Below are 24,601 nucleotides of genomic sequence, written 5' to 3'. Positions count from 1 at the left end.
GAGTTTGTCAGGACTCCAGCCATTCTGGTTCTCCAAATCAGGCTAAAAATCATAGAATGTCCTTGTGTGATTGAATAGCAGATATAGCTACATTATTATATTGAAAAAAAAATGAGTTTTGAGGAAATTGGCTTCATGTGTATATATATTTGGTAAAACTGAAGCCTGTATACTTATGAACATGTCTGATTGATACAGAGTTTGGGAAATTTTCAGATTTTGTTTATTTTTGCTTGATTTCAATTGTTCCAACAGGTTTCTAGCCTATTTAAAGATGGGACCATCGGAAGTGATATAAACATTGTTGTGGTGAGCCTCATTCTTCTGGAACAAGAACCTGTACGTGCCAAACTTCACTTATTTCTTAATTCATTCTGCCATTCAGGATATACTTATTGAATACCTACTATGTGCTGATCCACGAACTAGTCACTAGAAATTCAAGCTGGAAAATATGCTGACCCTGCCCTCAAAGAAAGTACAATCAAACAGGGCTGTGTACTTAACTAGAACATCACCAAATAATTACTTATCTGTAAATATAGATGGTATATATGTATGTATACAATGACACATACGTATGATTGAATATGCTTGTGTAATATCAATATTAAATTATATATAAAAATACAAATATTAGGTAGGCTTCACAGGGAAGGTGCATTTGATAATAGCTTTAAGGGTTAGTTGGATTTTGGATCTTGGACATGCTAGGTAATTGCAGGTTGAGGTCAAAGCATATTTTGAAAATACACTGAGAGGGGTGCCTGGGTGGCTCAGTCGGTTAAACGTCCGACTTCAGCTCAGGTCACGATCTCGCGGTCCGGGAGTTCGAGCCCCGTGTCGGGCTCTGGGCTGATGGCTGAGAGCCTGGAGCCTGCTTCCGATTCTGTGTCTTCCTCTCTCTCTGCCCCTCCCCCATTCATGCTCTGTCTCTCTCTGTCTCAAAAATAAATAAAACGCTAAAAAAAAAAAAAAAATTAAAAAAAAAAAAGAAAATACACTGAGAATAAGTCACCAGAAAATTCTTACAGTAAACCTACTGTCTCCCCAGCACCATCTCAGGTACCATAGAGAATAAATAAGGAATATTTAGCTGCCCTTGAATTGATTACCTTGAGGTGCAGGACACAGGTATGGGGTAAATTATAAAACCAGACCATATAATAACGTGTTAATTGCATGGCTCCCACTGCTTTGTAGTGTTTCGATGCTGAAACTGTATTTTTCTGAGATGGGGATTACCACTCAAACCATTTTTTAAGTCCCCTGTGGCTTCTCCTCTTCATGTGTAACCCCAGTAATTAATGTACAAAGCAAGGAGTCGGAGACAAGACGAAAATTAATCTAATGGTCCAGGTGTGTAGAGCTGCAGAGGTTAACAACCTGTCACATTGCTCTTGGAATTTTAGAAAGGTAGAAAGGAGAGTGTGTGTTGTTGAGAGACACTCGTGTCTTTAACCTACCACTTATACTTCGCCCAAGGACATTGAAGCCAGAGGCATCCTAATTCACAGATAATTAAAGACCTAGTCTAAAAACCCTCCACTTGACCCAAGTCAGTAGTTGTAAGGACAGATTTTGGTAAATAATTATGTTAAGGCTAGGTCCTGTCTTACCCCCTCAGAATCTTAAAACTATTTGTTTCTACATCCGTTCAGTGAGCTTTCATTTTATTGACTGATGGATGGATTGATTTTATTTATTTATTTTTTCAACGTTTATTTATTTTTGGGACAGAGAGAGACAGAGCATGAACGGGGGAGGGGCAGAGAGAGAGGGAGACACAGAATCAGAAGCAGGCTCCAGGCTCTGAGCCATCAGCCCAGAGCCTGACGCGGGGCTCGAACTCACAGACCGTGAGATCGTGACCTGGCTGAAGTCGGACGCTTAACCGACTGCGCCACCCAGGCGCCCCATGGATGGATTGATTTTAATCTATGATGTGTCAAGCCCTTTGCTGGAAATTCTGACGTAGGCGTGAATAAGCTGTGGTCACTACCTTCCTCATGCTCTATTGAAGAGAGCGTTGAACTTTATCACCATTAACTTTTATAATTAGATTATAAATTATAATCTAACTTATATAAAATATATATAATAATCTATATATATATAATATATATATAATCTAACTGTTATAAAAAGCTATAACAGTTGTGTAAAGGTGATATTAGCATGAAATGAACATAGAGGTTCCTAACTGATGTCAGGTTATTTGATTTTTTTGTAGATAGAGAATTGGTCATAAAGGATACTACTAAAACTCTGTAGTGGCTTGAAATGTTGTGAGCGTTTACCTGAATAGCTTTAGGGTTGTTGTTTTTTTTTTTAACTTGTCTCCAACCTTGGCTCAAGTATTTTCCTCTACTGACCTTTCTCCCCAGAAGCATGATGTTTCTGTGTCTGCCTGTACAAATGGAATGATTCAACGTCCTTGCCTCTGAGACACATTCATGCTCTGATTTGTGTGGGTTTCCCATAGGGAGGATTATTGATCAACCATCATGCAGACCAGTCTCTGAATAGTTTCTGTCAATGGCAGTCCGCCCTCACTGGAAAGAATGGCAAGAGGCATGACCATGCCATCCTCCTCACGGGATTTGACATTTGTTCCTGGAAGAATGAACCATGTGACACTCTAGGTATGGTATGAATGGATGCTTCACTCACACCTGCGAAAACAGTAAGGAAACTTTCTACTGGCTGGGTAGCCCTTAGGACTCTTAATAAAGAGACTTAATATTTAAATGGCGGACTATGTTTACTGTACCATCTGGTGAATGTTGTTCTATTCGACCGAAGTCAGGGTAGAATGGTGAGCTCGTTTCCTTTATTTGTTTTGTATTTTTCTTTATTAACTCTATTGATGACCATTGAGATAAATGGTTTAACTAGCCTAGTTGTGGTTTGTTCTCTAAGCATCGTGACTGCAGAACTGGGTAGCTGAAGAGAATTTGACTGTTCTTCATGGTACATAGCTCTGCCCCTAGTTAGCAGTCCATCCTTTAGAAAGTTACACATCCTTTCGAAAGGGATGCATCTTTTCTATATTTGCACTAGACACTGAGTAAGGACTCTATACTGCATTTTCTAGTATATTCCATTGCATACAGTAGGGACTCCCCAGTTATTTTTGATGAATCGATGATCATCTAGATCATTGTGATGGTGGTGATGGTGATGATAGGCTGGGTTTCTCGCATCATCTCACGGACCTCATAGCAGCAAGGTGGGTGCAGTTGACCCACAAGTGTGCACGTAACACTAACTGGGTACATAGCCTATACTGGGTACATAGCCATGAGCCTGTTCTACTGCTTATGAGGACCCAGAACTGGGAAGAAAGACATTTAACACCACAGTGTGGTTCCAGATAGAATCAAGCACTGGCTGGAATGATTTTTTAGCTGTTGTTGGCAGGAAGTCGTTTTTGAAAACAGAAGCATTTTTCACATTATAGAGAACAGGAGAATAATGCACTTAATCCATTGACATTGTTCAGTCCTTTTTGTGCTACCTGCTTCGGAAAAAGACCAGGACGTATGTTGTCCTAGAAAATATACCTTGAGCTTTGATGCTAATGCCACTGTTAAGTGGATGTTTTGTACTGGGTTAGCTATGATTTTAGTGGTTGCTCTGACCCAAATAACAAACTTAGGTAAGGCATGTAAATGTTCAGTGGCTTACTATTCTATATATGAAACAGAAATGATAATATTCATACCTCACAGGGTTATGAGGAGGATCCATTGATGACAATATCTTTTAAAAGGAATGAAAATGCTGAATACTGAATTTATCTATCTGGGCAGGACAGAGAGCCGTATGCCTCTAGTTAGTTTCCTGCAAAAAAAAAATTTAAGTACATTAATCACTTAAAATTAATTACATTAATCAATTAAACTAAAACTGTGTAGAACACTTTGAAGCCGTAAGACATGATCGGGTGTCTGCATATGGTCCCTTTGGACTAACATTTGAAAATGTTCTCTCTTGAGGGTTTGCCCCCATCAGTGGAATGTGCAGTAAGTACCGAAGTTGTACCATCAATGAGGACACAGGGCTCGGCCTGGCCTTCACCATTGCTCATGAGTCAGGGCACAAGTAAGTGACCCCTTGATTCACCACTTTATATGAGGACTGGTTGGGCAATTCAGTGGCGTTCCGCTAGAATGGTAGAATGGGTAGGATAAATCTAGGCAACGGCTTAGGCTAGTACTGGACCACGGGCGCCCGGGTGGATCAGTCAGTTAAAGGTCTGATTTCAGCTCAGGTCATGATCTTGCGGTTCGTGGCTTTGAGCCCCACATCAGGCTCTGTGCTGACAGCTCAGAGCCTGGAGCCTGCTTCAGATTTTGTGTCTTTCTCTTTGTCCTTCCTCTGCTTGAGCTCTCTGTCTCTCTCTCTCTCTCAAAAATAAACATTAAAAAAATACAAAAATACAAAAAGAATTGTACTGGGCCATAAGGAGAACTCAATAAAGGCCAGTCATTGTTGACGTGGCTCTTCTCAAACAACATTTCGTGGCTGCACAGAATTACATTGTGTGCATAAATGGACTAGTCCTCTAACGGCTCCTCTGGTCTTTTACGAATTTCTTCCACGTTTTTCTGCAGCGAAGATACCTTTAGTTCATTATGCCAAGGAAATAATCATGGAGATACATACATTTCCAGACTGTAACAGCATGTTAATTGTTCAAAGACTTGTGATGCACACACCAGATATTCTTGTAGTCGGTGTCACTGCATGTACTTAATATTCTTTTCGTTGGTGTTAGTAAATCTTTCTTTTGTGAGACTAGAGTTCGAAATGAACAATGAGAAACCTAAGAGTCGTGAGCTGAATTTACAAGGCATGTAATCTGGTGCCAGTGCAGTTCTACAGAGAATTTTCGAACGTTGCTTGAACAGTAGCATCCACATTGGAATAAGCACACTGCTTTACAAGATGAATATTTCAAAGGGCATGCTCTTTGGAGTTTGAGTTTAGGAGTGTTTGCGTGTGTGTCTCGTATTCAACATTTATATTGAAGGCTCATTATCAGAGCATTGATTAATTTCTGACTTAAAAATAAAAGCAGGGGCGCCTAGGTAGCTTAGTTGGTTAAGCGTCTGATTTTGGCTCAGGTCATGATCTCTCGGTCTGTGAGTTACAGCCCCGTGTCAGGCTCTGTACTGATAGCCCAGAGCCTGGAGCCTGCTTGGAATTCTGGTTCTCCTTCTCTCTCTTTCCCTTCTCCACTTGTGCTCGGTCTCTCTCTGAAAATAATAAATATTAAAAAAATTTTTTTTAATGTTTATTTATTTTTGAGAGAGCATGAACGAGGGAGGGTCAGAGAGAGGGAGATACAGAATCTGAAGCAGGCTCCAGGCTCCGAACTGTCAGCACAGAGCCCGATGCAGGGCTCGAACTTATGGACTGTGAGATCAGGACCTGAGCCGAAGCTGATGCTCAACCGACTGAGCCACCCAGGTGCCCCCCCAAAAACATTTTTTTAAATTAAAGCAAAAATTACCTACTTCACGGCTATACTTTATATTCAAATATTTTGGTGCTAGTGTCTCCTATGAGCATATTAGCTTGAAAATTTGAATCCTGACAGTTACCATTACCCAATGGCTTCCCCACATGTTATGTATGTACGCAACCACGTTCTTAGCAAGATATGAATGAACCCATTTTACTGCGAACAGAGGTGCAAAAATGCCTGGTAGGCGCCAGGCCCCTTTGTACAGAGCAGGAAATAAATAGGAATGTCAAACATAGGTCTGAATTTGTTTCTGCTCCTATCTCCTCCTGACCCTGAACTTCCTTACCACAGTTTCACAATTGGTGGCAAGAAAACAATTTGGTGTTGGAAATAAAAGAATTGGATTCTCCCATCATTTTAGTTTAGCTTCGACATCTTGACCAAAAGTTTCTCGTCCTTACACTAAAGCAGACATACCGTTCTTTGGTTTTGTGGCCAAGGCACGATAGAACAAAGCCCTTAGCATTCTTTAGACATTGCTACATGAACTTTACAGCACTGCAGTTAACATTGGTTTGAACCGCGTACAGGTCTACTTAGATGTGGACTCTTGTCAATAAATACAGTACAGTACTGTAAATATATTTTCGTTATGACTTTTTTTAGTAACATTTTCTTTTCTCTTACTTGATTGTAAGACTACAGTATATAATACTTCTACCATACAAAACATGCGTTAATTGGCCTTAAGTTATTGATAAGGCTTCCAGTCAGCGGTACGCTCTTAGTAGGTAAGTTTGGGGGCAGGTGGAAGTTACACTGGAATTTTCAGTTGAGGTGGGGAGGGTCAGTGCCCTTAACCCCTCTGTTGTTCAAAGGTCAATGATACATAGTAACTCATTTTGGTTTTTTCTTGCAGAAGAAAGATAATTCTTTCTCTCACTTGGGTTCATTGGATGTCAATGCGTCTTCTTTTGATTATAATTTGGAAAATGGGTCACAGAAAGCTTTTTGTTTTTGTTTCCTCCATTTGTCTCAGCTTCGGCATGATTCACGATGGGGAAGGCAATCCCTGTAGGAAGACTGAAGGCAATATCATGTCTCCCACACTGACAGGAAACAATGGGGTGTTTTCCTGGTCTTCGTGCAGCCGGCAGTATCTCAAGAAATTCCTTAGGTAAGACAAAGTAAAGCCAGGGATCTTCCCCGGGTTGGAGTGGTGACAGAAAACAGCGCTCAACAGATGTTTAAAATAAATACTCTGGGGATGATGATGATGGTGGTGGTGGTGGTGGTGGTGATATGGTCATCATTATTGCTGTTGAAAAAATACATTGAAGGTCTAATTCTGTGCTAAGTGCTCTGCACATGTTGCCTTATTCAGTCCTCATAGCAATCCTGTTAGGATCCTCATTCTCCAGTTAAGGAAATGGAGTCCTAGAGAGGCTAATTGTGTTGTTTAACATCCTATAGCTGGTGAGGTGTGGACGTAAAACCCACACCGAGGTCTGCTCTGATTCCAAGATCTATGCTTATAACTATCTCCCCTTTATGGCCTCCAGAGGTTGCTAGATACACATTTTACTGGGACTAATTATTTTAATGTGATCAGCTTGATCATAACAGTATTACACATGTTAAGGCGGTGTGCATGTTTTACAATGAGTGGAATAGTGGCTTGCTTAGCTATTTTGCTTGAAATGGCCATGAGCTAGCTGTATGTCCAAAAGCCATCCAAAGGAGGCGATAGTCATATAAAATCTCTTTGATAATTCAAAATTCCTACATGGCATTAGTAAAATGGGAGTTAGGAAGGTGTCACTATGTGATTCATATCACATGACCCAAAGGTGGAACTCTTCGAAGTTTCCTTTAATTTTGTTCAGCAATAATATATATTTGACCTTTGTCATTAGGATAGCCTTCTAGTTGTCGTTACATATCTCATCATGCTATGTTGACTCACCAGAACACTCAGGTTCTAATCCCATTTCCCTTTGACCAAATGTTAGGGAAACGAACAAGGTTCTTTGGGAATTGATAATACTGATACTCTTTTTTTAAACCTATACTATTACACACTATTTGCAAGTGTTTATGGAATTTGTGATGCACAACAGGCAAAGCTGATTAAATGTAAAGATGTCTAGCCAAACGACGTCCTAAAGAACAGGAAAAATTTGACAGGCCTTTTGCCAATGATAAGTTTTATCAAATGGAAGATTTTCTTAGTAGTTTTAAGTTTATAATTTGGGGCTTCACATTATCTTTTCTCTCATGGGAGAGTGGAATCAATGAATATTAATCAAGGCCGGCTTAATACAGATTGAATTTCTGTCATTCATATGGTATCGTGAAATGTTGGTGATGATCATGATAACAGCTGACTCGAAATGCTTACTCTGCCGGGTTAAGCACATGGTCAGTAATGGCGTATGTCACAGTTGTTCTTTGGTCTCATGGTTGACTTGGATTCCCATCTGTCCGCCTCCAAAGTCATACTGAACCACCATGCTGTTTGACATCATAGTTTAACTGATATCGTAGTTTAACCACTTAAGTTGAGTGGCGGGAAGGTGTTTTTTAACAATATCCATGCCATCAACATTGATTTTTTTTTTTTTTTTAACACATCCCAGTTGAGCACACTTGGGGGAATTGTTCTGCTTCGTGCCCCAATTCTTTCTCTCGATGCTTACAAAACCTTGTAAAGATTATTTGAGGTAAAGTATGTCTTGACCACTGCCCCATTATTTATATATATATATATAGTTATATATATAGAAAACAACACAGCATGACGTTCAACTCCGTGAAAATAGATACTGTCTCTGTCTAGTTTATTCTGTACCTTTAGCGTTTAACCTAATGTTCACCACACAGTAGGCACCCAATAAAAACTTGTTGAATGTTGTTGAATGAGATTGTTGGGGAGAGTTTTCAAATATATGCGTCTTTGCCATCTAGCAGGCCAAATCAAATCACTTGGACAGCTATAATTCCTTTACCAGGTGAAACCTTCCATAGCTGTGTAAATTCCATCTTAGACAGGACAGGACTCACACCCTGGAAAAAATAAACATTTTAACTTTAAGTATGACCTATATGTTTAGCCATGTTCTATGTTTCTTTGCATGAATGCATTGAGAGGTGTACTGTTTTTTTGTGGAAAGATCACAGGTAAACACAGGAGTTAACAAGGATTTTTTTTTTCCTGCAGCACACCTCAGGCTGGGTGCCTGGTGGACGAGCCCAAGCAAACAGGACAGTATAAATATCCAGACAAACTACCAGGACAGATTTATGATGCTGACACACAGTGCAAGTGGCAATTTGGAGCAAAAGCCAAGTTATGTAGCCTTGGTTTTGTGAAGGTATGTTTGCTTGTGATTTCAACCTCACGTTAAGATTCTGCAATGTGTCTGTGCCCCTACCAGAAGTATAAACATTTGGTTTGCGAGGCCAAGGGTTAGAGTCTGGGTTATCTCTAAAGTGTCAGCTTCTTGGCATGATAATTAAGTGGCAGTTTTACTGTCTATGAATTGTCCAGGCTTATCCCCTGTAGACCATGCCTGGTTTAAATACCTTCTGACTGCATCCTGGGAAGAAAATCACTCCTGTGCAGATGAGGGTTTTATCACAAGTAGTAAATGTGGGTACAATAGCGTTTACCTACCTCTTATCATTCTGTTTCTTATTGCTGTGTTCATTTCCTTAAATGTGATACATTTAAAATCATCACCACCTGAAAATAGATACATATGCCTCTATGGGATGTGAAAACTGTTAGCAGCCAACTTTTTCGCGTGTTAGGTCTTCCCTCCCACATGACGAGAAACATAGATGGGAAAACCAAAAGTCCAGGATGTAGAAATGGGAGACACATTGGAACACTTGCTCAGGAACTCTAGCACTGACAATGTCAACATCAATACAAAGTAGAATCAGTTTTAAGGTTTTTCCCCTAGTATCCAAAGAGAAGCATGGAGGGGCACCTGAGTGGCTCAGTCGGTTAAGCTGCAGCCTCTTGATTTCAGCTCAGGTCATGATCTCATGATTCGTGCCATCGAGCCCCACATAGGTCTCCATGCTGACAGCTCACGGAGCCTGCTTCTGATTCTCTCTCTCCCTCTCTCTCTGCCCCTCCCATGCTCACACTTACTTGTCACAGACTATGAGTCTGGAGTTCTCTCTTGTCCAGCAAGAGAGCAGGTGCAGAATTGAATACGAGAGAGGCTAATGTCTGGGAGGAGACAAGAGCCCCAAGCAGGGGTTTCATCTCCATAGTTATTGAGCTCACAAGATATTACCTTCATCATGAATGTGAAGAAAACAAGATCTTACACACGTGAAATGTTGAGAAAACAATCAGACAGTAATCATTAGCTTGTGTAAGAAGCAAAGGGTCTGGGAGACCAGTGAGTGTGTGATCAAGGTACATTGGCACCAGATGGAAAGTAATTTCCTGCAGGTGATATGACAAGTTACTTGTCATCCCATTACAATATCTCGCTAGGTAATCTCTGGCATTTTTGCCCTGTGGTGGTGGCTTTCTGCCCTAAGCTTTTTTCTAACTTATTTATGTAAGTAGAGTCTATTTCCCCATACTTGCTCTCTCTCAAAACGAATAAATAAACTTAAAAAATTCTTAAAAAAAAAAAGAAAGAACAAACAGAAACATGGAAATCCTAGGTATCTGGAAATAGGGAAATGACAAAGATGTATAGCTCCTTTTCCGTGCCGTCTTCCTATCCCCCGCCCTTTCCATCCCTCCTCTTTGCTTCTCCCTCTTCTGTGGCCACCATCCCTTCCAGCAATTGCCTCCGGAGCCTCTGCTCCACATATGGCATTCGACTTTGAGCCTTCTTTTATTTTTCCTCAGTCTTCACAAAGACCTTTTGAAATGAGACTTATCTCTTTTTTTTTTTTAACATGGAGCTCAGGGAATGTGTATTCCATGTGCCCCAACCCTCAAAACTTTTAAACAAGGCACAGCATTCACACTAATGTTACGCTTCCTCCTCCCGAGTTAATATCAGTGTTTCCTCAGCTTCAGTCATTGACAGCGACATTCAGTGATTAATAATCACCTTTATTCGTGCTGGTGTATCTCTGTATTATTACGCATGTGTTGCTTTTCTAATAAATCATCTCACACCCAAATCTCTAAGTCCAGTCGTAAAAAAGTAACCCCTGAATCACAGGTTTGATAGGAGATTACTTATTTTTTAATGCTCTTTAAATGCGTAATTGTTAGAAAAGTTTATCCACCCACCGTCCACAATATTTTTGGTGTATCCTCCATGGTCCATGGGGCTTACTTTGGCAAATGCCGATGTATCCTGTGCACATTAATAAATTTACGACTGCAAGGGCCTCTAGGTGGCTCAGTCAGTTGAACGTCTGAGGTCATGACGTTGGCTCAGGTCATGATCTCACTGTTCTGAGTTCGAGCCTCACATCGGGCTCTGTGCTGACAGCTCAGAGCCTGGAGCCTGCTTTGGATTCTGTCTCCGTCTCTCTCTGGCCCTCCCCTGTTTATGCACTGTCTCTCTCTCTCCCGCTTTCTCTCTTTCTCTTTCAAATATAAATAAACATTAAAAAATAAATAGATAAATTTATAACGGTCTCTAATTGCCTGTTAAGTTGATGTATTTGGCAGGAGTTGATAGATGTTCATCCTGTTGACAAAGTTTGTCTGACTCTCCTTTCGCTTCATTCTTAAAGGTTTCGTGAGCTTACCCCCATTCATTAATCACACGTTTATTAAACGCTTACTATGCAGCGAATGCGCAATTGGTAACAAGTTTGATTTTCTTTGCAAACATAAAGGAAGTTTTAAAAATGACTACCATTTCTTCAAGATCCTACATTCAGCAAACATTTGTGGCGTGCTTGTTCTCTGTCAGAGAGTGTGCAGCGCTTAAATAGCCATTCTTCATTTACAGATATTTTTCTGGAACTGTACCATAGTTTTCAGAGAGACAGCACCTCAGTGGGATGGTCTTCCTCGGGAACCGGGGCAAAGGGAAATGGAAACTGCAAACTAAAAGTCTGAATTGAATGAGGAAGGCGGAGGGGCTCAGTGAGTTAAGTGTCTGACTCTGGATTTTGACTCAGGTCATGATCTCACCGTTAGTGGGTTCGAGCCCTGTGTCGGGCTCTGCACTGACAGTGCAGAACCTGCTTGGAATTCTGTCACCCTCTTTCTCTGCCCCTCCCCTGCTCTCTCTCTGTTTCTCTCTTTCTTAAAATAATAAACATTTAAAAATATTTTTTTTTTTAAAAATGAGGAAGTCACAGAGATGGGAATGCCCAGGGGGTAGAGATTTGCTTACGGGAGCCATTTGGGAAGACCAGGAGGTAAGACTGTTCGAGAATGCTGAATGTCTCCACCACCCACAGCCTAGGGGGCAAATACCTGCTTGTAACTTGAACCGTGGCATTACCTCTGAGAATCACAGATCTTTCCTGCCTCCCCTAAGTGGGTGGGGCTTCCAAAACAAGCAGATTTCCCGTTTGTCCTGCTGGTCTGAACAGTTCAGACCCACATCTGGCAGCACAGGAGAAGTAATGGCATTTTGTTTTCGGTGTCTTCAAGGTCCTGTCATTGCTTTCCCTTTCAGACCTATTCTTTTCCCTGCCTTTTTAAAAAATCTTTATGCACCCCCCGCCCCGCCGGAAAGGCAGTTTTGCATGAGTTAGAAGCACGCACACTCAAAAACTTTCTCAAGTGTCTTTGGAACCGCATGCAATTATCAGCAGCCCCCGGAACTTGTTAGAAGTGCAAATGCTCAGGTCTCATTCCAGTCCTGAAGCATAAGAAAGTGTGGGGGTAGGACCTGGCAACCTATGCCTGAACAGGGGCTCTATGTGATTCTGATGCTTGCTCAGGGTTGAGCACTGCTGACTTAGGCAGTTGTGAGTTTCTCTCTCTCTCTCTCTCTCTCTCTCTCTCTCTCTCACACACACACACACACACACACACACACACACACACACACACACACACACCGTCTGGCTTTTGGAGTTAGGTGGACCTGAAAGTTTAAAACCTTATTCGACCGTGTCCTAGAACCCGGGTCAAATGGCTTAACCTCCCTCAGCCTTTCTGTCCACATCTGTAAGGTGAGGATAGGGATATTTCTTCCCTGGTAGTTGTGTGGGTGCATCTGTTGGTACAGCTAATCAGGGTTTTCTCGGCTTCCTTGTCTGAGCCTGGAGCTGGCTGTCTTTCTTACCTGTCTCATCTTCTGCCAGCCGTCGGTGTCTTCACGTCAAGCTTGATCTCTCTTCCCTTTCAAAGTGTTCAGGAAAATGAGTTGGTTAGATTGGGCTGGTGGGTCCACATTATTTGGACAGACATAAGGGAGGGTCACCTCCACAGCAACTGGAGGGAACACGCCTCCGGTTATTAAACACATATTAGCCGCTGTCTGACTGACAGCGAGGGAGTAGGTGCCGTCTGCCAGAGTGCTCCAGGCGCCGGAAGAGACTCTGGTCAGTGCTTCCAATGTGGCTTATTTTACTAAGTTAGAAATGAGCAACCTGCACCCTGTATCTCAGCAGCCATCGGTCACTGTCACGTAGCAGCAGGTCCGTTCATGTTCATTTACAGATGCACTGAGCGGGTTTGAAGCAGAATAGAAATGATAGGGAAGGTATGAGTTCTAGTGAATATTTTTAGGCTCATCACCTCAGAGAACATTTCCTCTGGAAGAAGAGACGTGTCAAATATAGTAGGATGGGCATGCATTTCTGGTTTCAAGAATCGGACCTCATAATGCTCAGAGGTCGTCAAAAGGTACAAAGTTGTAGAGAGTAAGTCCTGGAGATTCCATGTACATCATGGTGAGTATAGTGAATATTATAGTGCACATATGAAAGTTGGCCAGAGAGCAGATCTTGTCTGCTCATCACACGAAAAGAAAAGAAAATTTTCCTCATCACAAGAAAATAAAATTGTAAAAATATATGGGGACAGATGGACTTATTAGCGATCTTTTGTAATACGTACGAATATCGAATCATTATGTTGTACACCTAAAACTAATATGTTTAGTGTTACACATCCATTACACTTCGAAAGTAATGTACAAAATTTTTAAATTTTTCCAATTTTATTTTAAAAATTATCGTGTAAAAAACGAATTCGACATTGGGATGAAAGAATGGAAGAGAAAGAGAAACTCCCTAAGGATCTAAATCTAAGTGTAATCAGTAAATTGTGCCTGCTTTGTAATCTCATAAATTTCCTACATCAGGTTTCACATTTTACTAACTTCCCCCACGGACTTGGGGTTCCGCTATCTTCATGTCCTTGTATTTTTTTCAAGCCGTTTCTGCTTTCGTGTCTATAGGTCTTTGTGTATATGCCTCCCCGCCTAGCACGCTGCACGGCCACCCATGTGGCAAATACCTAATCATCTTCTACTGTTGTCAAAGATTCCAGCACAAGCGTTACCTCCTATTTTCCCCAAGGAGACTGAAACATTCCTTTCCCCCGGCCTCCATCTGTACCCTTTATGTCACCATCGTAAACTTGTGATACTATGTTATAGCTGATGAGGTATGTCTCTTGCCTCAGTGGATGGACAGTATCTGTAGGGCCTAGCACGTGCCCACCATGTTGGCAGATACCCAGGAGTCATTTACTGAAAATAGAATGGCATCAAAGCTGACATTTCTTTAGCACTCCCATTTCCATAAAGTGGAGGATTATGCCTCTCTCCCCTTCTCATCCCTCCTCAAGAAAGCAGGAGTGGCTGACTTACCTGGGAGAAAAAGAGGAGTCTAGGAGGACTCTAGGGCTTTTGGCTTGAGCAGTCAGAAGTATGGAGGGGTCGTGTCATGAGCTGGAAGAGGCTGAACATGACTCAGGTTTGGAGGGAAAGATGGGGAATTCTGTTTCGGATGTGTTAAGGGCGTTAGGAAATTTGATTCGCAAAGACCACTAACATTTTTAGCACCTCAGGTTTCGCTTGAAGGGGCATCTTTCGGAATCTTTAGAATACAACGGGACAACGCGGTCAACGATGACAAGACAAAGTATAGTATTGAGAGTCTCCTTAAAAATCACATCCAGGCAGCATGAGATCTTGGAGTCCCTGTGGTTAATTCTTTCTCCCTTAAATTATGACTTAAGTCTGGGGAATTACAGATAAGGAAAAGTTAGTTGAATATGCTGGGGAAAATAAAGAAGGAAGGGCAAGCAAAAAAGTGCAAACTCCCATTTCTGTTTACTTTGAAGGGGAGCTTTCTCAGAGGGTTCTCAAGGTCGTCAAAGCATGTAGTTGGCTATAATTACGTTTGACTTATGTACTTCACCACAAAAGAAATAACATGTTCATACAGCCCGTCTGATTTCACTCTGGAATTCTGTGTTTTTGTGTTTTGCCTTATTTTCCTGGTCTTCTCCAGCTGCCCCTTTCTCTTAGCCCCGTGGCTTGGCATCGGGCTGTGTGGAATCTGGGTCGCCTTTGCTTCGGTCTGTCCCAAGGTCGTTTTGGCGGTGGCCACATAGGCTAGGGGTGTGGGTTATGGTTTCCTGCTGGCTGTAAGGGGGAAAACAGTTTAATTCTGAGAGCCTCTCGGACTGTGGCTTTGTTTCAATGGTGACCTCCTATTTCTCCATTTTGATATGGACTCTTTTTCCACATTAAGTTGTTCCCTCAGGCCCGGGGTGACACATGTAAGGGCTCGCGGAGATGATGAAGTTGATTCACTCGTTGGCAGACTGCCTTATGCTTTCTACTAATGTCAGTGGCCAGGTCCCCTTCTGTGGGAAACATTGACATATCGTGTCTTATGAGCTGTTTTGAGATTTGAAAGTGGTATGTGTGGCACCTGCGTGGGGCTCCTGCTGGTGGTGTTCCCGAGCGGAGTCCCGAACACCCTTCCCTTCTCTTTTGCAGGGGGAAGGATTTTTTTGGTCCACAAGATCAGGCTCCCTGCACAGATCTCTGGTTTCCCTCCATTTTCTTTCCTTGTTCTGTGGACAACTTTTTGTGTGTGAAATAACGCCTAAGCGTGTCTTTGCCATATTTTCCAACCACGAAATCGATACGAGCTAGAATGCTTGGGGAATTGGGTGCCCGGTTAATTGACTCTTCAGGGTTACACCGAGTGACCGCAAAAATCATTTTGTTTCCTCCCTGGTGGTTCGTGTTTCCCCCCAAATTGTATGCATTCACACTTCTATCCCAGTAAATAGAGTGTGGCAAACGAAATGGAATCATTTTGACATTTCATGATTTTGACATTCTATTAATGACATAATTCTGAAGAGCAACTTTAGCTGTTTGAGCTGGAAGGAATCTGGTTCCGTTGCCTTATTTCATAGGTAGGTAACTGAGGCCCAGAGGAGCTGAGAGCTTTCCAACCTCCATTAATGGCAAATCCAAGCCCAGAGTAGTGGTCAAGGACGCTGGCTGGAATCAGGCCAGTTGGAGTCTGGCCTTTGCCACTTACCAGCTGTGTGACTTGGCGGCTTTGAAATGTCAATGGCTCGTTCAGTTCCCTCATCTAAATTAGTTTATGTGCGGAATTCGTTTAGTGAGCACCGCTAAATGGTGTTAGTATTAGTTTCCTATGACCGCTCTAATAACTTTCCATGAACTTAATGACTTAAAGCAACACACGTTTATTTTCTTACGTTTCTGGAGGTGGACACATGAAGTAAGCGCCGCTGGGCTCAAATCAAGTGTCGGCAGGCTTGTGGCCCTCCTGCAAGTTCTAGAAGAGAAGCCATTTTCTTGCCTTCTCCAGCTTCTACAGGCCTCCTTCATTCCTTGGCTCAGCGGCCCCATCCTCCGCCTTCCAAGCAGCAACATCCACCTTGGCCCTCCTCGCGCTGTCCTCCCTCTGACTCTCTTCTATCTTCCCCTGCCCTCTTCAAGGGTCCCTTGTGGTTGTCTTGGGCCCATCTGGAAAATCGAAGATAGTCTCCCCACCTCAAGGTCAACTGCAACCCTGATTGCATCTGCACCTTTAATTCTCCTTTGCTACGTAAATGCACAAAGTCACAAGCACCAGTGGTAGGGATGTGGTCATTTTGGGGGGGTGGTGTTCTGCCTGCCACAGTCTAGCATGAGAGTTAAGCTATTTGATGCTCTCGTGTGAAAATTGCTGAAATGCTTGAAAATTACTATAAAGATAAGGACGCTGGTGATGATCATTTACATCATTTACCTTTGAGAACAACCCTCCAGAGGAAACAGGTGCTTCGGTCACCATCTCCACGGTTGAGAAAACCACACTTCAGACCCTTCCGTAACATGTCCCTAGGGCCGGGAACCTCGAATTCGGGGGCGAGGATCTGAATCCGATGTGCTTGATTCCAGTTTGGGCTGCTTTTGTGTCACTCATGGTGGTGGTAGTTGTCATTACAAACCAGGTCTCTTGGTTTCAAGCCAAATGGTCCCTAAATGAACTGTCGTTACCTCCCCGTCATTACCAAACACCCATGTCGGCAGTGCAGAAACTTCCTGCTTGTACGTTTGCTACAGCGTCTTTACCAGTTACCTGGCCGCTCCCGATGTCACTTGCCTCCGCTTCCTGGACAATGTCCCATTCCAGCTGCCTCAAAATATGATATTGTATACAAAAGACTTTGGATATTTGCATTTTTATTGTATTGACACCCTTACCAGCTTCTTCTTTTCTTTCAGGACATTTGCAAGTCCCTTTGGTGCCACCGAGTGGGTCACAGGTGTGAGACCAAGTTCATGCCCGCAGCAGAAGGGACCGTTTGTGGCTTGAGTATGGTAAACTGCATACTTGTTAGTCTCTAGTTCTGGAAACATGATAACATGTAGAAACAAACCATTGTACAAATTATCTGTACTGTAACTTCAGAATGGAATACCTTGGCTTCTGCATACATTTTCTGACTACTCTTTAAATTAATCAGCATTATTTAAGTAGTTATTATAAAAACTCAGTGCTGATGTAACCCAGTTGGCTCAAGTGTTTAGGGTGATTTTTTTTTTTCTTTTTGCCTTTGGTCTCCATTTTTAGATGAAATATTTTTATTTCAGAAAGCTGGTGGATTTTATTGTATACTGTTTGTGTTAAACTTGATTCAGTGTAGAAGAGCTTCAAGGAGCAGATGTCCTGTTTAGTAGCAAAGGAAGGACTCTACCCTGATACAAGGCCCCTACTGCTCACCTCCCAGGACCTATCGTTGGGCTTCTGACATGCTCACTGGAGTCCCATCACTTAGAGGGATTCCTAGCAAAGGATAAGCTGCATCTCCGTCTAGGGTGCACCAGAAATCCTTGAGCCAGCAAATACCGTCAATCTAAAGAATCGTCTCCAATATGGGAGATTATGGGAGATTTCTGTGTTTTGAATGAAGAACATTCATATATTAGTTCCTGGGTTTTTTCCTCCTTCCCCGCTAATGTCTGGAGTAGAGGTGCACTTGACGTAGCAGGAAATGGTCCAGATTTGGGGCACTCCTTTGAAAGATCGCAACCAAGAAGCTATGAAAGAGGGGAGCATGGAGATATTCCAGGTTCTTTGATCTCTGCTTTTGGGTCTGTCCAGGCAGCACGAGCCTGTATAGAAGACTCCGTCATTTAAAGTGAACTCATTCACGCAATAATTTATTGACTACTAGATATCAGAGACAGGAGGCTCTGGGGTTACAAAGATGAACACAATTCCGTTTTATCTCTTCAAGAACTCAGTCCAGTGGGGGGACCTACCTGTGCAGAAGCCAGTAACTCTGACCGTCTTTTGAAACATACCTTCTTTAAGCACCTACTTACTGTCGATGCTCAGAATTAGGTGTGCGCTTAGAAAGAAGTACAGTGAATGGGTACACCACGATGGATGCTGGGATTGGAATGGAAGTTCCTCAGTTGGATGGGAGAGACATTCAGTGAGAGATTGACCATGAAGGTAGAGATACAGGACCTGAAAATTAATGAATGTTCAGAGAATGCTTTCTGATATTAAGTCACTCAGCATCTTTTAGAAGATTTGCATTTTTTTTTTAACTCTTTGAGTTTAAAGGAAATGAATCTTTAAAACATGGAGGCATTACATGCCACTTTTCACCCAAGGTACCCATCTTAGAAAATTCCAATAAGGGTTCTCACTGAAAATATGCATGGAGTTGTTTTAGGTGTGGTAAGGGAAAGCAGTGAATTCATTAATCGAACATGTAAGTAGTGCTGAAGTCGTTCTTATTTTTTAAAGCATCAAAATTTAGGACTTGCTCCTCAAGGATTAGGGGGTATATTCTGATTATGAAGGCAACAGCATTAAACATAGGAGGGATGTGCAAGAAAAAAATGGATATAAAAATGAGGAAAGTAAGTGTCAAATGGCGTGGGTTTCACATTTAAAAAAAATTTTTTTTAATGTTTATTTTGAGAGTGAGAGAGACAGAGCATGAGCGGGGGAGGGGCAGAGAGAGAGAGAGAGAGAGAGAGAGAGAGAGAGAGAGAGAGGGAGCCAGGATCCGAAGCAGGCTGCAAGCTCTGAGCTGTTAGCACAGAGCCTGACCCGGGGCTTGAACTCACATACTGTAAGATCGTGACCTGAGCTGAAGTCGGACGCTCAACCGACTGAGCCACCCAAGCGCTCCTAAGGTTTTTATTACATAAATACACCAGGGATCTAGTTCCATGGGGCTGAAAGTGCCCCGGCTTAGATTTTAGTTACTGTAACCTGAGACAGTTCAAGCCAGAAGTTCAAAAACAGATGTCCTAGTGCCACTTCCCAGCCCCATCATTATTTTAGAAGACCAGACTGCAGTTCTCAATAGTGGGGGAACGCCCTCGACTCTGAGGGACCCCAGCGCAGAAAGCATTTAGATGAGCTCCATCCATCATCACACCAGTATGGTTACCATTGCATCTACGTACGTGGTACTCTTCCTCCACTGGGGAATGAAACTGACTCTTCGCGAGACTGTGAACTCCATGAGGCCAGGGCTCTTATAAGCATAAGCATGTCTTACGCTTTATCTCGAGTGTCCTACGGAGTAGCAACTATTCCATGTTGTGTTCACGGGTTCCTTTATAACTGGAATGTGACCCAATCCTTCTCCCTCCCTATCTCGTCCCTGGTCATTCGGTGACTTTTGTACCATGAATCTTCTGTAAACGTATGAGGATATGAAAAGCCACATACTTTTATCTACTTACGTGGAGAAGGAAAGAAAGGCTCGTGCTTGGTATCTGTCAGGAAAGGTGTCTGCCCATATCTGGCCGTTCAATTTGAAATTAGGAGAAGTGCCTATCAGTATATGTATATAGAGGGATAGCTAAATTACGTGTGTAGAATTTTATACGTATATGTGGATTATGCATGTGTGTGTCCATATATATGTGTGTATATTATGAGCAACCTCTGCATGACTTAGCATAACTGCACACTTTCCTCAAAGCCTCTGCAGTTAGATCCAAAGAGGGTGTGTCGGTGTGCGTTGCATTTATGTATTTATTCCTGATTTCTATACCGAATGACCAAGCCGAAGGAAACAATCCGTTAGCAACCTAAGACAATACTCGGAAAAATAGTGAAGTAAAGTTAAAATAATTGAAGGTTTGGAATGGATCTTAAAACACATTTCTTAAAAAAAGAAACCAGGGTTAAGATACATCGGTGGACCGTTTGCCTCTGAGGCACGAAGGATCCGTATCCTGTTGAGGAGCTTTGGTTACTGAGTTTAAGTGGAGTCTCCATCTCCATGGTGCTGCGTTAGTATTTCCTTGCTACGTTTCTCTCATCCAGAAATAGTTATTAACTCCGTAGCACCTTGGGAGGATTATGTTAGACCCTGCATGGGAAGTCCTTCTCTCCCCGTTCCTGTACCATTTCCGGCACCTAGAAGCAACTTCGTAAACTGGAACTGTTTCTCTTGTTGGCTGTTGTTTTTTTGTCTCAGCCACTGCGCTCAGCCGGGGAGAGTCCCAGCCCCGGGGGATTCCTGGGAGGGTAGATTCTGATTCCTGCTTACAGTAGACAAAATCCTGTACTAACCAACTGCTTTCCCCCTGAAAGTTCTCAACAGTGTTCTGTGATTTCATGCAGACTGTGAAATTAATCCGGGGCAAAGACAAATTAAAAACACAAGAATTAATCCGCACCCGGCAAGAATCGAAGGAAGGAAGCAGTATCTTCACCCAGGCACAGTGCACTAGCAACTCAATAAACAGCCGAGAAGCCACACGTGTCCCAGGGGAAAAGTGAGGACTTGGAAAGTCAAACAGCTCTCCCATAATTCTGCGACTCAACCCTCACTCTTCGGCAGAAGCTGGCACGGTCCAAACCTCAACCCGCTGGATCTCGTTGCAGAGGCTTTCACGAAAGTGTGCAGTTACACTAAGTCATGCAGAACTTGCTCATAATAAAAGCACCACAGGCATGAAACCACTACGAGAGGCTCAAGCAGTCCCCAAGGACAGAGATGACCGGCAAAGCCTGGAATGTATCACAAAGGAAAATAGAAGGAAAGGTTAGCACAGAAAACAGCTCTCTCGCCCTGGCTTGACCAGAGCGTTGGCAAATGAAAGACCCAGAGCTAATTCATAAAAGACACTCAGAGTTCAAAGTCATCGGTTCAGGGTCTGGAGTAGGAGCCTTTCACACAGCCGTAAGGTCAAAGGGTGTTACCTAAAAGCACAATGCGCGTGGACGGAGAGCTAGTCTGTTTCATAAGACGTGCTCTGTAGGGATGGCTGGGGATAAACAAAAATGTGTGTTTTTATGATGAGTAATCAGAATGATAAATTCTGTGTTAGGACCTAAAAAACTGGTTCTCCTTGAGTGAATGATCCACATTGTTCTTTAAGCAGCCTTGTGTCTAAAGGTCGGGGGGGGGGGGGGGAGGCACCCTTGTCACTGCGCCTGCGCGCTCTCCCTTGGCCATTGGGTGGAATCTTATCTGAACACATCACCTCGACAGCTCACAAAGCATGTACTACTCGGCCGGCTGGTGACAGACCCGTCTTCACTAGATGTCAGCCTTTCAAAACGCATGCAGTAAACGCAGAGTGACCGGGTGTTCGTGAAGCGCGGCCGGCAAAGAAACGCTCTCGAGGTGTCCTGCGTTCTCCCTTTGGCCCCCATACTTGTTTTTCCTGTTCACGAACAGGTGTCTACCCCTCCTTGCCCTTTCCCAGGCGGACTCTGACAAGAAACATGTCACACGTTCTTTTCACAGTGGTGTCGGCAAGGCCAGTGCGTAAAGTTTGGGGATCACGGGCCCCGGCCCGTCCACGGCCAGTGGTCCGCCTGGTCGAAGTGGTCCGAGTGTTCCCGAACTTGTGGTGGCGGAGTCAAGTATCAAGAGAGACACTGCAATAACCCCAAGTAAGGCTGCAACAGAAAATCAGTATTTGTAAGGCAAGAATGTACTGTTTTTGTTTTGTTCTGCTTACATACCGTTGGGAAGTGTTTTCTTCCCTCTGGTTAATAGCAATCAACTAGGATTTTACTGTTTGCATCGAAAGGGGTGAAGCGGTCAGGAACTGAACAGCAACCAAGGAGTTACTCTGTGCGTGAATACGACGCCGATCAGAGACCCAGCTCAATAGTCTGAGCTACTTTCTGAATCTAAATGAGAGCCACACGGTCACACGATCAAATGCCTGTGATGTAGACCAGAGAAGCTTGGCCAGCGGAATGTGTGTGTGTGTGTGTGTGTGTGTGTCTCAGACTGATGAACTGGGGAAAATATGCTGATTTTTGCCTTGCAGGAATGTACATCAACACGTGTTGACAGATCTGCCTGACTTTTCAAGAGAAACCAGAAGTCCAAAAAAAAAAAAAAAATGTGTGCGAAATTTCCTGATTGTTAAGATATTGACAACAAATTCAATTTTCTTAAAACAGAGCCCCAGGAGGACTAATCACAAGGGCTACAGACTGAGATTGGTCCCTGGCCACCTGCAGGCACCCTCGCTGGGATTCTGAACCGCCGTCTGTATTCTTTGAACACGAAGGCGGTTTTATGTTCGTTTTATCTGCTCTAATTCCCACGTGAAATGCGTGTGAGATGTACATTTCCTGATTGGCACAGTGATGTAGAGAGAGCCTGGGTTTGAGAGCGAGAGTTCAGACTGCAAATCCTGGGTCTGCCGTTTATTGACTGTGTGACTTTGGGGAGTTCACTTGAACTCTGAACCTGGGCTTACGTACAAATTGGAGATAATACTACCTACCTGTGAAGTTTTGGGGGTGTGGGGATTAGAACTGGGTCTGTAGAATGCCTGACATACTGGGGAGTATGCAGTGGGCGTCCCGCACAAGGATCCGGGCTCTGTGTGGCTTTTACCACCTTCATCCTAAACTCATCAGGAGCACAGGGTAGCGGAGGGTGAGTCCTCAAAAGCAAGGGCGAGGGGGTGGAGAGAGGCGTTGCCGGTGAAATTGGATTTTGGAGAATGTGGTTGGCAGAGAAGAATGTGATGGGTCCTCGGAAAACAGATTTCGTTTCCCAGCACTGTTTGAGTGGTGGTGTAGCTTGAAGGTCAAGAACCCAGGCTCCTAATCCCAGGACCCTAGGTTCGCCTCCTGGCCCTGCGTCTTTCCAGCTGTGTGGCCATAGACAGCGTACTGTCCCTGCTCTGAATTCCTCCTTGGTAAAAATGGGAAAGCGAGAGGGAGCAAAAGGGAGGTTTTAAAGAGACCTGGTATCTCATCCGAGTTAGCAATCTGCGCTGGATCAAGAGGCCAGTTTGTTCCAAGATAAAAGAAAGGGTCGGAAGACACCTTGACCATGGTTTGCTGGGTAGCAATTTGGGATAGCAGGCAGATGCAGGATTTTTCAACTTCGGCACTCTTGACGCTTGAGGCTGGAAAATCTTTGTTATGGGGTTTGTCCAGCACACGGCAGGATGTTGGGCAGTGGCCCGGCCTCTACCCACCAGATGTCAGTAGGATGACTGCCGCTCCCCAACAACCCTGTGTCTCCAGGCACTAGAGGGGGCCAATGTCCTGTAGGGGCAAAGCCATCCCCATTTGAAACTCGCTGGCTTATCCAAGACCCGGTAACTAGGTGTGACAGTAGACAGGCTTGTGATGCATTTACAACTTACACCAGATTATTAAAACCACCCTCCTCGTACTTTGAATGTAGCCCATATCTTGGATAGAGTTCCTAAAATCATTCTATTGCTTTTCATTTTTTCAGCCTATTTCATGGATCTGGTTTTCATACATCACAACACTTTACAATCTCGGTATTTTCCCAAGAAAGAAATAGATTACCTAATTTAATAGCTCTGCTGGTAAAGTGCATGAATAACACCCCTGAGGTTTAAATTAAAACCTCTCTCATATCTGTGGGATTGAGAACTCTCATTATAATAGCGCATTGTTCATGGAAATATCATAGTGTAATTTTGGAAATGCCTAATAAAAGAATCCCTAATGTAGTTCCATTTGGTGGTGTTTTATCATTTTAAACCAGATGAAGGCTCCTCAGGATACTGTTTACTTTAATTATGCATCACAAATAAGACAAGTACATGAGCAGCTGTCCCAAGGCAATTGGATTAGTTGTTCTCTGTTCTAATTTCACTTCGTTGTAGTAAAGCTGGGGTGGGGTGGGGGTTCCCCTCCATTTCGAATTACTGATTTCTCCTTTGCTTTAGTTTATTATACGTTTGGTCTGTTCCCATCACTCAGCCTAAGCAATTTCATTTTCTCCTGTGAGGAGCATGGGGAGCTTTTATTTCACTTAATGATCGTTTTCCCAGAACATGCTTTGTTTCATAAAAATGAATTATTCCTGGCCAGGTCACAGCTTTATCCGACTTGTCAGCTTCCAAAGTGTTTAGAGGTTATCTGGTCCTGGAATGACTGGTACCACACACATATGGCCCTTCTTCTTCTTTTTCCTATGCCAGGCGTGGCAGGGGGGACATTTTTAACTGGTAGAAGTTCTGTTGCCTCCCAGGTCCTACAATGCCTCAGGAACCTTCTCCAAACATTTCTCCAGGCCTTTGCTCCCCATCCAACTAGAACAGAGACAGGAGTTGCGACCTCCTGTCTAATCCAGCCACTTGACAAATGAGGAACCAAGGGAGATGGGGGGCACAAGTGCTGCCATCTTTCCCCGGGTCACCAAGCTGGTAGTGATAGAGTCAGGCCAAGAGCCCCCGG

At 43.2% G+C, this 24,601-nt stretch overlaps 1 protein-coding gene across 1 annotated transcript in view; it reads left to right on the top strand.

Moving 5' to 3' along the window:
- The window catches only part of ADAMTS18 (ADAM metallopeptidase with thrombospondin type 1 motif 18), a 141,915-nt gene that overhangs the window by 66,568 nt on the left and 50,746 nt on the right, over positions 1–24,601 (top strand). The window contains exons 6-12 of the mRNA XM_045440120.1: positions 256–339; positions 2,486–2,645; positions 4,002–4,107; positions 6,516–6,653; positions 8,697–8,850; positions 17,146–17,241; positions 21,657–21,805. Of these exons, the coding sequence (XP_045296076.1) occupies positions 256–339; positions 2,486–2,645; positions 4,002–4,107; positions 6,516–6,653; positions 8,697–8,850; positions 17,146–17,241; positions 21,657–21,805 (887 nt within the window). The remainder of the gene's footprint in view (positions 1–255; positions 340–2,485; positions 2,646–4,001; positions 4,108–6,515; positions 6,654–8,696; positions 8,851–17,145; positions 17,242–21,656; positions 21,806–24,601) is intronic.

This window comes from Leopardus geoffroyi, chromosome E2 (assembly GCF_018350155.1).
Source record: "Leopardus geoffroyi isolate Oge1 chromosome E2, O.geoffroyi_Oge1_pat1.0, whole genome shotgun sequence".
NCBI lineage: Eukaryota > Metazoa > Chordata > Mammalia > Carnivora > Felidae > Leopardus > Leopardus geoffroyi.
The sequence above is the reverse complement of the archived record's forward strand: the minus strand, read 5'-3'. Positions and strand labels throughout refer to the sequence as shown.